Source organism: Catharus ustulatus, chromosome 14, assembly GCF_009819885.2.
Source record: "Catharus ustulatus isolate bCatUst1 chromosome 14, bCatUst1.pri.v2, whole genome shotgun sequence".
Classification (NCBI taxonomy): Eukaryota; Metazoa; Chordata; class Aves; order Passeriformes; family Turdidae; genus Catharus; species Catharus ustulatus.
In genome coordinates, this window is record NC_046234.1 from 88,977 (window position 1) to 112,209 (window position 23,233).

Sequence of the window (23,233 nt, forward strand, 5' to 3'; positions counted from 1 at the left end):
AGCAGTAACAAAAAATGTCTCTGTATTATCACTGTTATTCAGCACAAATCCAAAACACAGCCCCATACCAAACACTAGGAAAAATAATTACCTCTGCCTCGTCAAAACCAGCACATAGAGTAAAAGGAAATTTGAGAAATGGATAATTTCATTATATCCACTGTTTAATGGCTAGCTTTTTCAATTTCCCATTTTCACAATGCAACTCTGTTGCAACTTACTTGTTGCTAGTGGTGGGTAGGAAGTGTCCACAGATGCTAGAAAATTAATAAATCTTTTTAGTAGAGGAAAAGAAGCACAAAACACATCCTAATGTTTTTTCTGGGAAGTTGATAGCAATATTGCCAAAGCCAAAATTGCTGAAGTGCACCTTAAAAGTTTGCAAAGAATAAATATAAATTTATCAGTTGACTTATTATTTACTCCTTGTCCAATAAAGCAATACATTTTGACAAAACATTTGGAGGAGTGATTTTCATATGACCTGCATGCAAATCTAGCAATGCTTAAATTACTTCAAAGAAACAGTGTCTGAGGTGGTTGATGTTATAGTTTATCCACCTTGTTTCGACTCCGATGAAACATAACAGAAGTGAAAGACATTCCACATGAATCTTAAAATTCAAATTAAGAAAGCGACACAAGTAGACTCAATTCAAACCTACTAACATAGACATTAGCATTACATGGGCTTGGATGAACCCTGTCTTCTGAAATGTTCTTCATTTAAACACTGAAATCTTGAACTGCTGACATAGTAACTCTTAATGGTCTCTGCCAGTATAGGCTTCCAAAAAACTGAATTAGATGATGTAGCTGTATCTTTATGTGAAGTTATTGTACCTAAGGATAATAAATGCAAGCATAGTTGTTATTAAAACGTGAAAACGCTTTCAGAAGTGTGAAAACTAAGGGTATTTGATACCTTTTTTGATACACTTTACTGTTTCCTTCTGGGACTAATGAGACTTTAAGCAGTTAGAGAACACGTTGTTCTTTTCTCTACCTAGGCAGTACTATGGATTGATAGTGGGTGCAGTGCGTTATAATCCATGCATATTGTCTTCAAAACTATAGGAGAGTAAAATATATATTGTTTTACTATGGAATTTAGAAGCATTCCTTAAGTTCATGCATACTGTAAAAGATGATCTGTCAAGATGCTCTGTGACTAGAGAAATTTATTAAGTGGTTAGGTGTACAGTGAGGAAATGACAAAATACAGGGAAATTAAACAGTTATTAAGAAGAGCACAAATCTGGAATATAAACCCTTCCCATATACTTTAGAGTCTACAGTTCATGCTGTAATAGTTTTTTCTTTAACCTTAAGGTCATTCTTCAAGTATTTTTGATGTAACTGCACTTGTAAGTACTCAGAACCACTGCATGTAGTCACCCATTAAAGCAGGCCATTCTCTTTGAGTCTTCAGGTACAGTTCTGCAAGGCTCTGTGGGCTGTCCCTTCTGCAAAACTTTCTTCTCCTTTGTGGTTTGTTTTTTTTGGGGGGGGGAGGAGGGGTTTTTACTGGGTTTGGGTTTTTTTTGGTTTTTGTGGTTTGGTTTGGTTTGGTTTTTTTTTTTTTTGGTTGAGGCTTGTTACATAGATCTCTGGGAGAGATAGGTTGCAAAATAGATTCCAGAATATTTTTTAAATTATTTATATATATATATATATATATAAAATATAATATTTGTTTACTGGTGAGCTTCAACAAAGGAAATAATTGAGGAACTGACTCCTTTGTTTAAAAAAACCTTACAGTTTATGATTTTTCACAGAATATATAAGTGAATAAACTGGTTTATGGTTTGTTAAGATCAACGTATTTCCAGTCAATAAGAATGCTAGAATTGAAAAACAGTAATATAAAGAGCATAGTACTCACTGTCTAAATTACAAGAAAGCACATTACATTGGTTTTTATTTTTACCTGCAAGGAATAATACTGTAAATTGTATAATTCCTTTTATTTCAGTCTGAGTTACACATTTTGTTGTGGTTTCAGCAGTTCTGATTTTGTATCCATGCAGTCCTTGCAAATAAATTGTCAGTTTACAAGCAAATAATGTTAAGGGAAAGTACTTATTCTAATTGCTTTTCCCACTTCTTTTTTTATTTCTTTGAATAGGAGAAAGATTGCTTTATCCATGCTTCTTAACCAGTATCAATATTGTTCTTTTCAAGTATGAGAAAATGTTGTCACTTTGTGGTTAACATTTCTTTGACCAGGCAACTGACTTTAGGTTCTGTATGTCTCACAAATTTAAAATCAGGTGGATGCTCCCAGTTCGCTACATTAAAACGATTTGTACACAAAAAAACCCCGGTTTTGTAGTTGTCACTTACTGAAGTTTGCAGTTGTGCATTATTCTGGGATATGCATTTGAATTCCTTTCCTAATCCCAGAGATGTTGCCTGGTACCAACTTTTTTTAACTTTGGAGCTCTAAATTAAGGCCAGTTCTCTTGCTCATCCCACACATCTTTCATGTTTTTTAACTGCAACCTACGAGAGCCACCTTGGTTTCAGGTGCAGCAGACCAACATATGTTTACGTAATTCCTTAGCCGCAATGATAGTGGTCTCTGTGTTGCTAGAAGTTTCTTTTCTTTATTATTTTTTGCTGAAACTGATTTCTAGAAGTTTTTCACATAACATTTTTATTTACATTACATTTTTATTTACATTTACAGTTTGTTAACATTAACTTGTTTTATCACAGTGTCTTCAGTCTACCCCATGAACAGCAATGGCGATCAAAGGAACAGCAACTGAAACTGCAAATTGCTAAACTAGAGACAGCTATCAAAATTGATTTAGCAGACAAAAGTGAAATCCTTGACAAGATCAAAGTAGAAAGAGGTATATTTCTAAAAAAAAGTAGTATTTTCTCAAGATATGAGATTGTACCCATCTTGAATTTGAGATATACTGTCCAGAAAAGTGCAATCTCTATTGCTGGTGTTTTCAAAACTGTGTTTTAAGTGTACATTTGCTAAATACACGTAAGTTATGGTTATCTACTAAGTGCAAAAATTGATCCAATACAGAATACGGGCTGAATGAGGCTCATATAATTTCAGCTGCATTCATTCTTCATCTGTTGGGTTCATATTTACTCCTTGTTCAGTATTTCTTCTCTTCTCTACACTGAAAGTTTTTAAGGAAGAGAGACCCCTCTGACAGTGTCTGTCAAATTATAAACCACTATTCTGTTCACTGTACAAAACTACGTGAAGCCCATACAGGCCTTTGACAACGTTTGTCTTTCAATTTCATTAATTGAGAATTTTTTTTAATATTTCCAGTATATACTAATTTTTATTTACAGCAGTGTACATTGAAAATAACAGTTTTCTTTTAATCTAATTAATAGATTATTTAATATGTGTTTTCTTCATGCTTTAGGACAACTTCTTAGTGCATACTGACCTTGCAATCTTCTTTTTATCTCAACACTGATTACAGGAGCAATATGAAACATAAGCAGAAAGTGAAAATATTTTGTTTAGAGTTGATTCTTCAAATGTGTGTTTTTAAGAGGTATATTTCTGTGAACGATTTAATGGAATGAAGTGGGCCAACTTGTTGTGAATAATTCTTATGATTATGGCTTGAGTTCAGCACGTGCTTACCATTAGGATTCTCAGTAGCTCTGCTGACTTCAAATGCTAGATTGAATATTCGAACATCTGACCACAGCAAAATTAGCCTTAACTGATACTAAAATAAATATGCCTTAAGCTACATTATTATGAAGTAGTGACATACTAACAGTTGTTACTCATAGCATGATTATGAAAAAACTGGCATTCCATCTTCTTTCATTCGTGTGGGCATTATGTTTAACTGTCAAGCATTTACCGTTCCTTCTCCAAGTAGCTTATTGTACTCCTAAACTGAAACACCAGCATACTACACTTCCAATTTCTATTGAAAATTCCTTCAAGCTACAGCTGCAGTAGATGTTATAATATCCTTTTAGGCCTCTGTATCTAGGGTTTGATTACAACTCTGTCTTTCATAAAACGTAGGCAGTATAACTTTCCTCAGTCGGGTATTTCAGAGTATCTGCGTTTTCTGCACATTCCTGTTTGAAGTTCAGGAGGATAATTGAAATTAATGCTTGTCTTAACATACTGCCTAGAACTAGTGTGGAAATAATGTCTTGTCTACCTTTTGTAGTTTGGTGTATGAATCTTTTTCCTGAACTTCTTTCCCAGGTCTAAGAAAGATGGTAAAATAAATGAAGCGTTGAAAATTCTTAATGCTGCAGGAAACCAACATCATCTTGACATTTTCTGTGTCCTTCTGTATTTCCCTTTTAGAATGACCCTTTAATTTGATCTGAATGTTTTAATAGTATTTTTCTGGCCATAGTATCATAATGTGCTTTGTAATACTTAAAAGAAATTTATTTAGACAGAAAATAGAGTAACACTCTAACTATATTTTTCTCTTTTTTTCTCAATATGGTACTTGCAAAAGTTATATCACCCTTCCACTGGCGTCATTTTCCTTAGACATTTTTTTTGTCTTACCAGTATTTCCCAGATTTTCAGCCATAAATTTAAAATAGGTATTTGGTTCATGTTCATTGAAGCTTACGAACAGTAGTGTTTCATGCAGGTTTTAAGAGACTGAGATAAACTAATACAAAATCTAAGTTGAACCAATTCCTATAGCAAGGATTGTTGTCACTCATCTCATAAATTCATTCAGTGTATGTATTTACTTAGTTATGTCTAAATATTTTTCTTGTACAGTAATAAAATCTCATGCATTGCTGCATTTTTTGTTCTTAGTTCTAGTACTGTTTTACAGAGTATGCTATATACTAAGTACAATTTTTTAATGGCTGTCTTAATAGAGATCTATTTATTGTTTCAGTAAAAGTTGATGTGTTGCAAAAATTAACGTTATCCTCTCCAGAACAAGGACACAAAAATTTCCCCACACAAACCACATTAGTTTCTGCATTTTGCAATTAAATTTTAATGCATATATTGATATGAAAAAAACCCAAGTTTATAATTTTTTAACTATGTTTAATTAAGTGCAATATTTTCTTCTTTTATATCAAGACCAAAAGGAAAAACTGATGCAAGACAACAAAGACCTGCAGTTACGCTACTTGGAGCAAAAGCAACAACTTGATGATCTGAAAAATCAAGTGAAGTTTTTGACCAAGGTGAACTACACTTTTGTTTCAAATATGAGAAAAAATAAACTCTCCATGTGTTATGCATAGTGCAGATACTGCTTGAAAGTGAAAGAATATAGAAAAATTAGTGTTTAATTATTCATGCTGTCAAGCAAAATATCATGTCTACTGAGAATGTGTCTTGTTATTCTGAATGTATTTCTTCAATTCACATCTGATAACATCTTTCCATTAAGTTTCAGGATAAGGATGTTGATGTGACAGAACTCAATGAAACCCTCTTCCAGATAAAGGTAACTTGCAAAGAATGAGGGGTTGGAACTAGATGACATTTATGATCCCTTTCAACCCAAACCATTCTAGAATTCTGTATTATCCATTCTCTTATTTTCTTGTTTGTGCAAGGGGTTTCTGTTGGTTTAGTTGGCTTTTTTTCTTCTTTTGTTAAAACCTCGCTGCCCATTACGCGCTTTCTACATACCTGGAATTTTCAAGGGCTGAATTATTTGAGCATCTTTCAGTAGTTAATGCCTCAAGCTCAAATGTGTGCTGTTGTCATTTTTAGTTATAGTTAATCTGAAGGGAAGATGAAAAAATTGCCAGAATTAAATTTTAATTTATGTAAATAATTTATTATATCATCAAAAGTGAATTAAATGAGACTCACAACCATTTAAAAAAAACTTCTTTTTTCTCAGTTTAAATTACTTATCATGGCATCTTGTTATCCCTATAATATCTACTAAAACCAATTTTGTTTATTAATTCTGTAATTGATGCAAGTATACCATAAGCATGGAAGTTCCAATATGTGCTATAGCGATGCTTAGCAACTTCTCATTGTTTTTTAAAACAGAAAAACAAGAATACTCAGAAAACACTCTGTTCTTTTTTCTCTTACACAAGTTAAAAATGGAGTGAGAGGAAGAAAAAAGAAAGTCACAAGTGAACAAATCATTTTGCAATTTCCACTATTTGGGGAACTTATGTATTATTTTCTTGAGGAAGTGTTTACTGTAATGATGATTATATAATGATAATGAAAAAAAAAACCTCAATGAAAATTAACTCCCCAATATCAATAACAAAAGGAATATAGACTTGAGAATAATAATTTGGGGTTTGTACATTTGTAGAGGCAAGATTATTAAGTATGAGAAAGGCTAATATATCTGTATTTTCATTATATTGACAGGGGTGATTGCTTCTGAGTATGTGATACATTTTAATTGGTTCCTGGTAATCATGAGATTACAGTAATTTCACGAGTATAAGCCACACCCTTTTGACTAAAATTTTGGTCCGAACCCAGAAGTGTGGCTTATACTCCAGAGCGGCCAATATATGGATGAAGTTCAGAAATTTGCCAAGCCAGAAGTGCGAGCCTGCAGCAGCCCCGAGCCCGAGCCGGAGCCTGCTCAGCCCCGGCAACGGGGCAGCACCAGGCCGAGCCAGTAAACTCCGCGATCCCGTGATGCTGTTACTAGTTGGCAACTTTGTGAAAGTTGCACAGGATCCTCGCTGCAAACAAAAATGTGGTTTATAATCTGGTGCGGCTTATATATATGTACAAAGAACGAAATGGTGCCGACACCCGGATGTGGGGTTTATAATCCAATGCGCCTTACACTCGTGAAATTACTGTACATTGCTGAAAACAATCCTGACAAATTCTGGTCTTCTTCAGTCCTGTTTTTGTGTTACCATGTATTTAAAGTTTATAAAGTTCTGCTTACTGTCTTACTGTTGTACCAAAAGTATGTTCCGGTGTTGTATTTAGCTAGGCACAAATACATGCAAATCTCTCACAAAAGTCTTCTCTAGCAATTTTTCAAATGTGTTCCAGGATCGAAAGCAACAAAAGAATGTGGACCTTTTTTTCTTGGAAAAAGTGGAAGATGATGTCCATAAAGATTTAGAATACTCCATGCAGGAACTGCAGTTAACACATGCGGAAACAGTGCAAGAACTTGAAAAGACAAGGAGTTTGTTGCTTGTGCAGCACAAAATTAGCAGAGATTACCAGGTACTAAACTCTGCTCACAGTGGAAAATAACCTGATAATAACATTTTAACCTTTGTAGCTCTGACACTTGTAATAATTAAGCCTTGCAAATTCAGCAACAAAGCCAGTCTGTGCATGGGGAACCAAACATAAAATCTGCTATTGCTGAAGGTGTCGTTTAAAAAATGTGAGCTCCAAGTGACTGTAAATTATAGTCCTTTAGCTCATCCTGCCCTTGATCCTCAAACTGTGTCTTCTTGGGATTATCTTTGAGCTCCTACCAGATCTTCACTGGTAAAACAGTAAATACGCTTATCAAATAAGCTTCTTTTTCCATACCACTCTGCTTTCACTGTCTTCTTTCTACTTCTACTGTTGGAATATTGCAGATCATATTTTTACTTTTCATTCAGTTAATTAGCATTTAAAATAACAAAATCATTTAAAAAACTGTTAAGTATATTGTCCTAAAACAAAAGCTACTCTGTTTTTCCTCATGATGTTTTTAGATTTGCTGAAATTAGACTGGAACTGATTTGTTGTATTGATAAATGAAAAACTGGTGCTATTTTTGCATACTCTGAATGTCCTTTCCTCAAATTTAACTGTATTTTAACTTGTAGCCAAAAGCATGTGCAACGTAAGTACAGACAATCTCCAGAAATTCTTTTTACATGCAATTTTTTTTTTAGAATGAAGTAGAAACAATGACAAGAAAGATGGAAAGTCTACAGAAAGACTACGAGTTAAAACTGGGACAGTATACCCACCTTCTTGATATTAGAGCTGCACGTATCAGAAAACTAGAAGGTATCTTTAAATTATGTCCTTCACTAAGTTTTTTTCATATTTTATTTCTTTCAAATTACTATTGTAAATTTACTCTCCAGTTGAAACACTTTTCCATTTGTAAAACTGGTAGAAGGGTCAGTTGTTACATGGAAAGGTATCTATTCCTGTTAATTTTCATTGACTTAAATGACGGTTATTAATTAAACCAAATCCAACAGTGTTTTTTTACTGCAGCTATTGCTGAATAAGAATAAAATTAGCAAACTTCGTTTCTTTAACTTTTATGATCAACCTTTTACTTTGCAGTACTACCATTACAGAATCACTTTGTGTTACTAAAATCCCTCAAGTTTTGTTATAATATACTGACATAGTATTTAAACAGGATTCATTTGGAAGCATCAAATAGGATATTTTACAAACACTGATGTTGAAACAATTGTCACATTTTGTCTCAAAGTTGCATCTACTGCATCATGGTTTATGTCCTAATTCTGTAAATTTTGATTTCTTAGAATCATACAATCCCAGAATGGTTTGGATTGGAACCCATCTCATTCCAAACCCCTGCCAGGATGGTTTGGATTGGAACCCATCTCATTCCAAACCCCTGCCAGGGACAGGACACCTTCCACTAGAAGGCTTCTCAGAACCCCATCCAACCTGTGTAAACCACTTACCCCCTGAGTTTGGGAAACATGTGAAGGTCTTTGCTGATAGTTCTATCTACTCATGATATAACAGATGTTAAAAGTCAGATTCTCTGACAAGTTTAGATCAACCCTACAAAAATATGCATCTTAAATCTCTTGTTACATTTGCATAGCAGTACTTATTTTGAATATTGTGTAACACTTCTGATTTTTTGCTTTATAACTCCCTTATAACCTGCTAATAGCTGTTAGGGGCCTGTGTCTGTGTATACTGAGGCAGCTTTATTGAGGAAGTACTCTTGCTTGTTGTCTTTGTGCTCAGTGGGTATTCAGTCTATGAATTCTTTTGGTAATGCCTTTATGAAAATAACACTGCTAATATAATTGAATTATACTTTTATCCTTTCTTCTCAATGACTTGTATTTGATTTTTTTAAAAGGCAATCATATTATAGCTCTGTTTTATCTGTTGCAGCCCAGTTAAGAGACATTGTATATGATACAAAACCACTTCAGTCCAGACCAGAAGTATTGCCAAGTGATCCAGTGGGTGGATTTGTTGAAACTGTTCATTTAGAAAGAGGAGAGAACCTTTTTGAAATTCATATCAGCAAAGTGATCTTCTCTTCTGAAGCTGTGCACACTTTTGGTGACTGGGAACCTGCAACCTTTTGTACTTACGCATTCTATGACTTTGAACTTCAGATAACCCCAGTAGTTCATGGGAACATCCCATCATATGACTTCACTTCTCAGTTTCTTGTGCAGTCTGATGACAACTTCTTTCACTATATACAAGAAAACGGCATCACACTTGAGGTTCATCGTGCGTATGGCATAGATTATGAAACAATTGCTTCTTGTCAGCTTAAGTTCCATGAAATCTTGGAAAATGATGGCAAGATCTACAACACGGCAAATTTAGTTGGTAGTTAATACATCACAAAGTCTTCTGTTTGATTACATATCACTATATTGCAAGTTATAAATAATGCATATTTGACCAAAAATGAATTTTTGCATTACTATTTCAAAAGAAAAAAAAATTCTGAGAATGCTATTTTCTGTTGGATATGCAACATGTTCTTGTGATTCTGCCAACACTTGTGGAAAGCTGGGATTGGTGCAATTTTGCCCCTAATGGCTTATAGCCACAGGGTAGGAATGAAAAAACCCAAAACAGGCGCCACCCCCTCTTCGCCCATATCAAACATCAATGCTTTATATCGGGTCTGAATGTCATAAGTATATCCTCTCGTTCCTTATCAATAAATAAAGGGAAAATGGTGTAAACTGGTAAGACAGAGGTCACCATGTAATAGTGAAAAAGATACAAATTATGGTGATTATGGTTAATAATATTTCATATAATAGCATAATCTAGGAGGGTGTTTATTTACATTTTGTGCATTATTTTAGGCACATTCATATTCATTATATTAAAATAATTTTAAGATGTCCTACAGAAGACACTTTTAAGAAGTATTTAATGTTCTGTGCTTCTTACCTTTCTGTTTTAGAAACGTTTTGTCAGATCAGCATATTCAGTGACCTCTTAACTGCCCACTGTTGTAGAGAATCTGGTTTAGTGAGGCATTGTTAAGTGGTACTTTCGCCAGTAATTTAAATTGCGTGCCACTTTTTGGGACACTTCTAACTGTTAACATGCAAAACTGTCCTAACCTTTATTTGCCTTAAGGAGATAAAAATATTGAATTTTTATTTGACCCTGTAGTAAATATATAAGTAGGGGAGAAGGGTCATGTTTTGATTTGGATCATACAAGGGGAGCCTGAGGAGCAGTTTCTCTTTCTAATATGAGCTACAGATCTCACATTACAAGCACTGGCATAATGCATAGGCACAATCTTTAATTTTTGGATGGTCTATAAATGTTTACTTTTTGGTTTTTCCTAGTTTTTGTGTAACGTACCTTAATGTTGAAAAGAAAATTAATGCAATCCCCTATTTATTCCTTAGGCAAAACAGGACACATTCAAAATTATGGTACCGTAGAATACTGGATCAGGTTACAAGTTCCTATGGACCAAGCTATTATTCCCTACAAACAGAGGTCAAAGGCTCTGGGATATATAACACCCAGTTTTAAGGGACACGAACAACCATCCAAGGTATGTTTGGGTCTATACTTGGTAGATAAAATTACTTCATGAAGAAGAGAAGCTTCAGGGTGACCTGATTGCAGCTTTCCAGTACCTGAGGAAGCCTACAAGAAAATTGGAGAGAGGCTTTTTACAAGGGCATAGGACAAGGGGGAACGACTTCAAACTCAAAGAAAGTTGGTTTCAATTAGAAGGCAGAAACCCTTCATAGAATCATAGAATAAACTGAGTTAGAACACACCCATCAGAGTCATTGACTCAAAACTCCTGGCCCTGCACAGACACCTCAGGTAATCCCACCCTGTGCCTGAGAGCGTTGTCCAAAAATGCTTCTGGAGCTCTGGCAGCCTTGGGGCCATGACCATTCCCTGGGGAACTTGTTCAGTGCCCAGCTACCCTCTGTGGAAAGAACCTGTTCCTAATGTCCAACCTATTCCTCTCCTGACACAGCTCCAACCATTCCTTTGACTGGCACAGGTTGCCCAGATAAACTGGGGCTGCCCCCATTCCTGGAATTGTCCAAGACCAGGTTGTAGAGGGATTGGAGCACCTGGTCTAGTGGAAGGTGTCCCTCCCTATGACAGCGAGTTTGGGGCTAAATTTTAAGTTCCCTTCCAATCCAAGCAATTCTGAGATAATTATGATAAAACAAACTGTTCAATTCTTTCTTTTTAAGTGCAACTAGCTTAGGTCAAGTCTTGATATGTTCAAAGTGTGATAAAGTTAAAATGTTATTGAACTGGAAAATACATTACCAGTTTTTCATATAAAGAGATCAAGAACCAGTCGAATTATACTTTGCCCAAAGAGGCTAAGTCTTAGACTTAGTTATTTATTTTTACTGAAATTGTCACTAGAACATTTGACATTGCATTTAATTTTCTTGACCTGTAAGTGACAAATATTTTCGTATCACACTCAGATTTTAAACCAACTAGGTGTCGGATCCATAGAATGGGTGAAGCAGTTGTTCAAAAAGGTCTTGAAGTTTTTAACATTGGAGTAGTATGAGATTGAGATTCCTTCACACTGGTTTTTTTACTGAGTATTTTAGCTGGATATTGAAGAGAATTTTGACAATTTAATTCACTGTGCAATGACATTTAAATAAGGGCCACAGAAAAAGAACAGACTTTCAGACATCTTTAACAGTTGTTTAAGAAATAAAAGCAAGCAGGTTGAAATGTATAAAATAAAATACTACCATTTTTAATATTTTTTTTAACCTAAGCTGTTTAAAATACTCTATGTCTGGAGTAACTCTAATGTTTTATATTATTCCATAATGTAAATTTATATTATATATAAAATCTCCATGGGTTCCATGATGTAATCTGAGAAGTATGTTGTGTATTAATTCTGTTAAATTGTGTCTTATTAGGATTGACTTTAGTGCTATTCAATTTGGCTTTGAAAAAAAGTAGTGTTTCTCATAATTTACTGTAAAATAGGATGGCAATAAATTATTTTCAATATATTTGTTTATTGCAGACACCAGCACTCAAAATGAAGCAGCATGCAGCTCATGCACACAAGAGAGTTTCTTTTCTGGATCTTAGTACAAAACAGATGACAGTAAGTATTTCTGTCATGCATGCTGAAGCATGAAAGACTACTTATGGCTCCGTATGGGCAATTCATAGAATTAATAATGAAGAACACTGGATTGTTTTAGCAGCACAATACTGGGATGTCCCAGGCAATGAATGATAGCATAATACTGCATATAGGTGGGGAATGCAGTGCATATTTGTGTGACTCCTTAAGAACTGCTTGATGTCCTCCACTTTAGAAGCTTCAATTTCCACTGGCTTAGGGCAGATTCTAGCACGACCGATCAGCTCGCTCTGCACTGTGTTTCTCAGCTCTCTGCATTTTTCAAGTGTCTTTCCACAGTGTGTACCACTTACACTGCATATAAATGACTCTTTAGAAACCAGCTGGATCCAAACAGATCCAGAGCATTGGGCTAATGAGATATACACTTTGACACAGTTCAGAGCCACCTCTAAAATTAAGTTTATCAGCTGAGGTTGCACACATTCTGAAAATAATTTTACTTCTTAACTTGAGATATACTGTCATCTGTACATCCTTCCAGAGTTCTAAGAGTCTACATGGAACTAACTCACATATATTTGCTGCAATGTGTAAATTTTCATCTGAAATAATTTGCATTCAGAGAACTAAGAATATGTTGTGTTTAGTCTTTTAAGTAAACCCAGTAAGTAAAGGTAAGTTCTTCAACAGGAAATTGTGAAAGATTATATTTATATATTACATATAGTATTGATAATATTGCATTAATTAAAAACTAGTTGTGGTGTTCTTTCCTTTCATGAATTACTTGATTGGATTTATTCTTTGAAAGGTTAACATCAATTTTCAGTTAACAGGTTCTGTTACTGTTTAATTTACTATGACTAGAACTTCATTGAGAGCTATACAGTATAGACTGGAAATAAGAATTAAGTTGATCTGTTGCATTTATTAACTTTAAAAACTAAAAAGTCAAATGTTGGTGAATATAATCTTTTGAGAACTTAGATATGAAAAACTGAAATGTTAGCTGGATAGTTGCACACACAAAATATCTTCACGTGTCCAAATAGTGACTTCTCAAAATTTGGTAATTTTTCACAAACTAGGATATTCTAAGTGAGACAGCTACTTGGTCTCCATCAGAAGTCTTCATTGCTGGGTTGGCAGCTCATCTAACTCTTTTAAAAATCTAAGCCTCATGGTATGGTTAAATACAAAAGTGCTATTAGGCCTAAATAATGAAACAGCTGGGCCTCTGATGTCTGAGTCTTGCGATGATATGGCAAGGAAGTGTCCATGTAAGAAAAGCAGAAGTTCGACAGATTAAAATGGAAAGTTTCTCTTTCATTTTCCAGTTAATTTGTTTTTTTCCAGCAGTGCCTCATGATTTACCTGACAAGGTCAAGAGACGCTTCAGTACTCAGCTGGTTTTGTCAAGGCTTTTAAGGAATGTCTGAGATCACAGAGCAGGACTGAGGATGATGTACTTGCAGATGGTATAGGAGGGACGCACCACCACAATATGTAGCATTTCAAGGAGAAGAAAAGTATTAAATATTGTACTTTGTATTGACCAGATTGGTTGTAAAAGTAAGTTGTGGCAGATTGGCAGGCTGTTTCTAGTGGTGTGCTATAGTTTCTAGTGGTATAACACAATATTTAATCACTGGCTCTTCCCTTTACTTTCCTACTTTAAAGCTCATCTGGGGCTTTGGTTGAGAAAAGTCTCTCTCTGACTCTATCAGGTGATATTGGTCAGTTAGAAGATCAAAAAATGTTCTGTCTGAAACTTTCATCCACAAAGTGCAACTGTCACTGAAGGACTTAAAGAAGAATGGCCATATATTGTATAAAACACAATGGCTGTGGACACATCTATAACAGAAAGAAACATGAGACACATAAAGTCAGTGTTATATGAGTTGAAAACTCCTAGGATAATCTTGATTTGTAGAACAAGGCTCTATTTCTTTGTGTGACTCCAAATGTGTTAGAACAGAAATAATTCTTCAGATCCAGTTTTGGAAAACTCAGATGTTCTATAGACAACTGTAAGTTTTTTTGTGGATACTGAGGGTGGGAAGTGAGGCATCAATGCCTCAGAAACATTCAGTCCTGCAGGAGAATTATTGGATAATAAATAATGCACAGTTAATAAAGCACTGCAAATTTTCATGGAATATGCCTTGTCTATAATGCAATATCTACTGATGTGGTATTATTCTGTGCAATTGACCTCAAAGAGAAGGAAAAGAAGATTACTTCAGAATACATTGTGCACTAAAGATGTTTTACCTTAGATGGCATTTTTCTACTGTGTAGCAAAGCTGATTATTTTTTTATATTACATTAGTTTGCTTTTGAGACAGAAAATTCTGTATAATTTAAGTTGTAAAATTGCTAACTGAATAAGGTGGTGGTGTTTACTTTGTGTTTTGGGGGTTTTTGACTGAGTCTTGTAGAACTTATACAAAAAGATGAAATATACATGAATCTGGAAATCAAATAGGCTGTATATATGCTGACAGGTATGAAATTGTTATAATAGTTATGTTTTCACAAATTGAGTTTGATAAAAATGTCTTTCTGCTGTATGTGAATTACACATTACAACATTTGACACTTTCTCGTTGTTTCCTGCACTGCATAAGCAATACAGTTGTTAAAAGGCTCTGGATAATGAATGTGGGCTGTAACTCTTCAAGTTTTGAACTTTAGTAACTTCTGCTATTCAAGGAGTTTTATAAACACTGTAAGTTTATCTTTTTCTGTAACATGTGGTACAGGAGGCTAAACAGTTGTCAGCTGACAAAGGGAAGGAGATGGCTGAAGAAATTCAGCAGGAAAAAGAAGAGCTCTCTCATCTGTCAGAGGAGCAGTTGGCTGACAAAACATTGATTACTTCCAGAGATGAGACAGAAATAATTGAAGAATTGGACCCAGAAGGTAGAATTCATTATTAATAAATAGCGTATTTTCTGAAAGAATCTGTCTCTTTCCATTTTCATAAGCATTTCTTACTAGGAGTGGAAGCTGCCTCATTATGAGAAACTTCATTACATAAATTGTATTCTGGTGTACTCTATACCTGAAGCTGGGTGGTGGATGTGTTTTCTTCCGAAATGGAAATATATTGTAATTGATTGCAAAAATCTGATATATGACTTAGATTTGTAAAATATTAAAGGAAACCTGGCTTCTATTTTAAATGTCTTCATATTCTCCCTTAGAAGTATGCTGTTCCAAAGACTATTTTAGTAAATGTGCTCTTTCTGCCTGCAGATAATAACCAATGCTGATATCGGAATCTGTTCAGACAGTGAGACGGCTGGTATGCCATAGCATATATGTGACACAAAGTTGTTAGATTTATAAAAGGCAGGTCATCCTGTTCCCCCTCTGAGCTTAAACTGTTTATTCTGGCAATAACCAAGTCCATGATACCAAGTTTTAAATGAAAGCAGAAACAGAATGGCAGAATGTTATGTTTAGTTGTTTGCAGCTTTTGCATAAGAATTCATTTAAAAGATTGGAAGAACTTGCTGAATGTTGATTTTGAATACTAGTTATCCTTAAAATTTGCTTCATGGAAAAAAATGCTCTAGAATGTTCCAGAAAATAATGCACCTGCATACAGAACTACTTTTTTATTAAAGAAAAAAGATACATTCTTATTTTATTTATGCCTGGTGTTAAAGGAAGTCAGAGGAAATCCACAAATTCAAGCCATATTAAATAAAGCTAACAGTTGTGCATACTTAGTTCATTACAGTTCTTACTCTATTCGCTTGCATCTGGGAAATGTTGCTATTTTTTTAACAAGCCAGAAAAAACTCTAAAGGTCATTGATTCATGGTGTTAATCTTCTTCAAGCAAGAGGAGATTTAGCTGGCACTTACTCTTTTTATAGTAGAAAAGGAAATTTATTGCTGTCAAATTTCTTAAGTCTTAGGTGGTCTAAAATATAGTGGGTGTTACTTGCATTGATTTTTTTTTTTTTTTTTTTTTTAAGACCAGGAAGATCATCAAGAGGATGATGCTGTTGAATCAATAAAAACTGACAGTGATGACTGTATTATTTCAAGTCCAGTATCCACAAATATTAAACAGCTGAGTCAGAGTATGCATGGCAATTATTTGGTAAGACTAAGAAAAATATTTTAAGCCTGATGTCTCTAAGAGTAGCTTTGCTGTATCTAACATCAGTTTTCAATTAAGCTGTACATGTACATTGTCAAATATCTTGATTTATTTTTAAAACCAGCAATTCCGGATTAGAGGTCATACATAAAAAATAGAAAGCATAATATAAATTCGGAAAATTTACTTTGAACAGTGTTTCAATAGGGTAGTTCTCAAAAAAAGAAATATTTCACATTTTAGATCTAACATTGACTGAACAATCTGAAACATAAAACTAGTACTTAAAATTAACAGGTTTTAATGTTACGCAATGTAATATCCTAGAAGTAGTTTAATTTTTGTTATGTAACTCTTTTCAAGGCTATCTGGTATCTTTCAAAGTAACTAGAACAAGAAACACATGTAATAAACCCTGGTCCTTTTTTTTTTAGCTGTAGAAAGTACATCTTAAAGGAGCTACATGTCTTCAGCTATAGTAGGTTTGTAGAAATCCTGTCACTGATAGGGTCTTCAGAAAAATACAGAAGGTACTTTTGAAGATTGCATTATTTGTATGTAAAATGTTAGAAACCAATTTCACCTATAATTTTGAGAACTAAAATGAATACTAGTAATCACTGTTAAGTCAAACTATAATACAGTTGCTCTATACCTTTCCAGTCATCCTGTATTTTATTTTATCAACCTTATGAGAGGATTTTGTATGTAGATTTGTTTCAGGGTCATCAATTTCTACATCCCTCCATTGTTCTGTTCTTTGGTAACAATGTTCATGTTTGTGAACAGTAGATAAAAACAGTAACAGCTATACACTTTTAAGGCAAGGTGTGATAAAAGTTGGATTTTAAAAATACACATTATTATACTTGAAATCTTGGGTTGCTTATGCAGTACAGCATGTTAAAAATGCTATTTAATTTTTCCTTGTTTGTTTAAGATCAGAAATCACTACCTTTTATCTTTTGAGGTAAGCATCCTGTTGGTACTCGAATACTGTAAATATGTTTTGTGATTTCTGGAGATCATTGTGCTAATTATTTTATAAATCTGAATTGTATACCAGACTGTGTAAGTTACTTAAGATCATATCAGGGATTTTTGTATCTTGCAAATCAGACAGTTTGTGATTATTTCTTAGATATACTGATCATAAGGCATATCTAGTATCAAGCTGTACCAGTTGCTTCTTTGTTTTTTCTTATTTTCTATGGTGTATGATTGATCATAAAATACTTAATTTCATTTATAAATTTGAATATGAAAAGCATATTAAAGTCAAAGACGATCCCTTTAGTGACATTCCATAGCCATTTAATTTACTTGATTTTAGGAAAAAAATTTGCTAAAGCTGTGTACCTGTATTAGTAGAGACAGAATGGTGTGGAATCTTTTCTGTCATCCTAGTAAAATTTCCATGAACGTGATGAATAGTGAAAGAACCTTATTGAAATATTGATACAGATTTGGATGTACATACATTATTATGTATGTCATAGGATATATAATAAAAGGAAAAGTCTTTTGAAAGGAAGGGGTAAAGTTACATTATAAAATACTGAAAGGACTTGACAGCAATGGAAATAGTTCTGTATGGTGGATATTTTTACAATAGGATATGTTACTTCCATTTTGATTAATTTTATAATTTGCTCAGCAAAATATAAGCTATCTCCATATTAAATAAGAGCATTAAGTTGGAGTTCTGACTGAATATAGAAAGCTAATACTTTTGATATGATTTAGTACCTCAAGTGATTTAATAAAAAATGTCAAAATATCTCCATACAAAATAGATATTTTTAATAAAGTTATAAAAATGAAGTAATATAGTGAAAAGAAATAAGTAAAAAAAAAATTCAGCATTTCTGTATCCACTGTGTTCTGTTTGCTCTTTGGTGAATATCATCATTGAATGCTCACCTACATATTACAGTTTTGAAACCATAGTGGCTTTTCTTTCTTCTTTCTTCCCAGAGTAACTTCGGGAACTATTTGTCACTCTTTCTCTTGAGTCCAACATGCCCACTTCAATAAAAATGCAACTTACTAAAATTTATCTGTACATAAATATTCCAGACTTTGCAGAACAGAGTGAAATAATTTCATATAAATAACAGAAAAATGTCATTTCAGTTTAAGATAATAAGAAAGGGCCCTGGTGAACAATTGGGGTATCACTTTTATTATCACATGTTAAAATTAACTTCTAAGGTGTGTTTGATTTAACTATTGGAGTTCACTGTATGAAGTCGAATTCTTTACAAATGCATTATTACTTTACATGCCTAACAATTTTGTCGTTTGATGGATTTTTATTGAACTGTTTGCAGTATAGTCTGCAGTCGGTACTAACAATTCTCTTTTGTTTGGACAACTTTGTATTACTGGCAGTATATTAAGCAGTTAGAGGATCACTTTGCTGTGTTGGTAAAAATGATGACAGCTGAAATTTGTGATTCACGTACCATTTTTACATAAAGATAACCAGCAAACTATAACTATGACTACTGTGAAAGTACTTTAAACATTGAATGAAAACCAGTATCTCTTGCAACAGCAGTCTTAGCTACAAACCCTGGAACTTTAGATTCTCATTTTCTATATGTCAATCACTAAGTATTAATCATATAAAAAAGCTGATGATTTACATATATATATGTATATATGTATGCGTAGATATATTTACACATATATGTATGTTTGTTTTGTGTTAAGACTTAAAGAAACAAAAAATAATTTGTGTTATGTTTATATTTTGTTTTAAAATAGGAAGTTGAAAAAATCCGGATTAAAATTACATCACTTGGTCTTACTGAGTCACGAATTACAGCAGATGAAACAATACAGCAGCTGTTTGTAGAATGCAGATTGAACAATTTCCTTGCAGAGGAGACCCCACTGTCACTTCCAAAACCAACAGGTGGTCAGAGGATTCACTATAACTATAGCACTGGTAAGTCTGATATATACCTGAGCAGGCTTGGTTCTTCTCTTAAATTCTGTCTTAGGAAAATACCTGCAATAAAGCCTACTTCCTTATATATTATAGTTGCATTTCTTTATATGCCAACTCTATTTGCCTATTTTACAGATATTTTGGGAAATACTAAAAGTGATTTTTAACAAATGAGGCAAGTATGCAATTAACAAATATAAAATGCTGAAGGAGGCTGATATATAAAATGGTAACATCACAACAGATTTAAATATGCTAGTAATGCATGAATTTCAGAATTAGACTATACATAACTAAAATCTATATATTCTTTTTAAAAGAACAATTTTTCCAACAGTATATGTTGATACAGCAAAAGAAAAGTACTCTAACCTGTACATCTGAAGCACAATTGAAATGAGAGAAAATGTAATTGGACTTCATCACTGCTTGTAATACTCAGTGTTTCTTTAATGACAACAATGCTATGCTGGCATTGCCTGCTTGAGAGGGAATATAGATGACAGATTTTCTCCAGTCCATTGGAAGATTTCTCATATTGAAATACTGTAGCAGGAAAGGAGGATTAAATTACTGAGGCTGTCAAAAAGGATAAATACTTTGGCATGCATTCTCATTATTTCTAGCTTCCTTAGTGGAAGAAAATAGAGTAAATCACTTCAAATGCAAAGTAGTAAAGAGCCTTGACTTTTAAAATCATGGCTACTATTGCCGTTCATAGAGAGCAGCATCTCTGTGATGTGCTTAGATGCTGCTTTTTGACAGTGTTCATATAAACCTGCCAGTGACACAACATTAGATCAAATGATTTTAACATTTGATTCTAATATTGTTAGTTTTCCTTAGAAAATAAGAGGTAATAAATGCTTATTTTATTTTCTTCTTTTCTTCATTTTCTTTCTTGTAATAGGTCAAAAACAATTGGTAAGTTATATTAATTTATTTGCTTTGCAGTGATAAATGTGGATAAGGAAGATAATCATGCAGAAAGAGAGTATCTCAAGTCAATTCTAGTAAAGCCAGATCTATCTGCTGACAGGTACAGATTAATGCTGAAAACCTCTATTTTAGTCTTTGTAAATAATGCTCCTGGTTTGCCTTTTGTTTGTCTTTACAACCCTAAGTAGTTAATACATAACTAACAAGAAAAAAAGGAATTGTTTCAGCTAGGAATGATGCCTGCATTCTGATGTGGCTGATGGTCTTATTTCTTTTCTGAGTAGGTGCACATGGAATGGAATATTACACACTTATCTAATGTTTGTTTAGTGCTGAGGTTTAATTTTTTGGGGGGGCTTGTTTGTTTAGTTGATTTTTTTTAAAAACAACTTTGTTTTACAAAAGAGAGTTTCTAGATTCTGTCATCAGTAGTCTATCAGTAATGAATTTGAAAAGCACGTATCTACGCAATGATGAAGTAGTACATTTTGTTGCTTTCTGAATTCAGAATACTAAAAGGAGTCCTAAGAACTGCAGGAATATTCCTTGGCTCCAGAATTTAAAGAAGAGAAAAAAAACATATATGTGCATATATGGATGCAGCAGACATCTATTATACAAATACATATGAGAAAGATTATAAATTAGACTTGTGCAATTTCATAGTACTAAATTTGTTCTTATTCATATTTTTTTCATCGAGATAGCATGTGCATTACTTGGAGAAAATTAATAACATACTTTGATTCTGTTTCTTCTTGAATGTCAATATTCATTAAAATGGAATAACTCTTAATTTAAAGATCCATTTAATTTACAGAAGACTAGGCTACCTGCTGATTGCATTTGAAGTGTCAGAGTCATTTGTAAATCTTATTCACAAATCACTGATTCACTCCAAGAGAGAATGCTTTCTTCCTTCCATACCCCTTATTTTGCCATCTGTATTAGGAAGGTTGCTGAACACATTCTACTAAAACATGTTTTACTACGATTTAACAATAATGAGGATAAAATACTCCTTTTCTTTTTTCCATGACAGATAATTTAGTTGCTAAAGAAATTTCCCTGTCCAACCATCACTGTGACAGTCCACTTCACCACCTGATCTGGGACTGAGGTGCCTTTGCAGATACACCCCCCACCCTGTCCCAGTCAGATCAATTGCCCTCACCAGCTCCAGCCCAGGTTTCCAATTGCTGAGTCTTGGAGGTCCCAGTCCTTAAAATAATTTAAATTTTGGTGCAGTAATTAAATAAGACACTAACATTTCAAGTTGGAACCTCAGAGGACGGACCCCAAACAAAGGAACCCCTGTGCTTTCGTACCCTCACAGGACAGTCTGGGGGTCATTAGCTCCTGCCATATTCCTGAGTGTCCCTCACCTGGCTGTACACGAAGTTACAACCAGGTGAGTTCCTGGCTTCTGCTGTGTCTCTGACAGGATGGTAGTTCACAGCCTCTTGCCTTGGGCTGGGCTCCACGAGTGCCCAACCTGCAGCTACTCCGGAGCCACCTGCACTGGATGGGTTCCTCAACACAGTGAAACAATACCTGATCTGTGTGCTGCACTTTCCCCAGTAAATACTTGGATAACGATACTAAACAAACCTGAGGTAAAAATAAGGTCAAATAACAGCAGTGAGCTTCTTCTGTTCTGAGAACATTAATCTCTGACATGTGCCATCATGTCACTACTGTCCTGTGTTACTAAGTAGGTTGTTTCCTGCAGTTATCAGAATGTCTGGTTTGACTTGTGCTTAGATTTTAGTTCTGTATTGAATAAATAGGAAGGCAGAAGTTCATCAGTGGTCTAGTTTCCCATTTTATTTTAGCAAGAGAGCCACCAAGAAATAAAACTTATGGAAAGATTCTGCCCATACACCAAATATTGCAGCTTCTGTGCATTTCAAACTTGTGAAATAGTGTGGTTTTTCTTTTTTTATCATTTGTAATTTGATTTTTCACCCTTTTTGTAAGCAAAATACCTTTTCTTTTGTATGTGTGTATGTTTAGCCTAAAATTTACAGTGGTCAGTGATCCGCCAGAAGATGAACAGGATCTTGAATGTGAGGATATTGGGTTTGCTTATGTCAGTTTAAAAGAGATATTCCAGAAGCAAAGAGATATCATTGAGCAAGATATTGATGGTAAGTTTTAAACATCATTTTATTTAAGTAGCCTAAAATTCATTGAATTTCTACTTTGCTTTGCAGGCATTACTCTGCAAGTAAGTTTTTGACCTTGTTTCGATAAGAAATTCTTTAAGACTAACTAATAACATCTACATTTGTTTGCAGAAGTCTGCAAAAACTATCTATTAGTGTTATTCCTTAAAGTCTGTTTTTAAAAAACCCCAAACGAAACAGCATTCTCACCTCGTAGAAATTAGCTTATAAAACCTAAGAACTTTCAAGTCATGTCCACTGCTATAATTCTCCCTTTTCCACAGCATACTTCATTGTGGTAGGAAAATAAATACGTATTTTGTATAAAAATTTGTTTTAATATTAAAATTTTTATCAGCAATTTGGTATTACTAATGCCTGTATTTTATTGGAAATTATGTTATGTATCTCAAGTCTGTTTCCTCCATATGAAACATGTATAAGACAATATGAAATAATGGTGGCTTTCATTAGGAATCAGTTTTAGTGAGCACCCTTCTGTAACAGACTGTGACCAAACTCATTGTGATTCATTAGAGCAAGATGATGTGAGTAGGGACATGGTTACCAATTGTGCATTTCACTCTTTACTTTTTCCTCTCAATCCTCTTTCCCCCTTGGGGTGAAGCTCAGTGAAGAAGCTGAAAGCACCTCTGTTACCCCTGTTACCTCTTCTTTCCCAGTAAGTGAACTAGTTCGATGATTGGATGCAGAGCACCCAGGTTCACAAGGTGCCTTTTGCAATA

General features: G+C 34.1%; 1 protein-coding gene across 9 annotated transcripts in view; it reads left to right on the plus strand.

The window, feature by feature from the left end:
- Positions 1-23,233, plus strand: part of RPGRIP1L (RPGRIP1 like) — a 43,525-nt gene that overhangs the window by 17,607 nt on the left and 2,685 nt on the right. For 5 of the 9 annotated variants that reach the window (XM_033072038.2, XM_042779733.1, XM_042779730.1 and 2 more), the window contains 13 exons: positions 2,725-2,864; positions 5,087-5,193; positions 5,403-5,459; positions 7,013-7,192; positions 7,864-7,981; positions 9,092-9,544; positions 10,597-10,748; positions 12,231-12,314; positions 15,068-15,227; positions 16,294-16,421; positions 19,194-19,377; positions 20,335-20,419; positions 22,336-22,469. In XM_033072038.2, coding sequence (XP_032927929.1) covers positions 2,725-2,864; positions 5,087-5,193; positions 5,403-5,459; positions 7,013-7,192; positions 7,864-7,981; positions 9,092-9,544; positions 10,597-10,748; positions 12,231-12,314; positions 15,068-15,227; positions 16,294-16,421; positions 19,194-19,377; positions 20,335-20,419; positions 22,336-22,469 — 1,982 coding nt within the window. The remainder of the gene's footprint in view (positions 1-2,724; positions 2,865-5,086; positions 5,194-5,402; positions 5,460-7,012; positions 7,193-7,863; positions 7,982-9,091; positions 9,545-10,596; positions 10,749-12,230; positions 12,315-15,067; positions 15,228-16,293; positions 16,422-19,193; positions 19,378-20,334; positions 20,420-22,335; positions 22,470-23,233) is intronic. The other 4 variants (XM_042779732.1, XM_042779734.1, XM_042779735.1 and 1 more) reach the window with 3 other exon arrangements.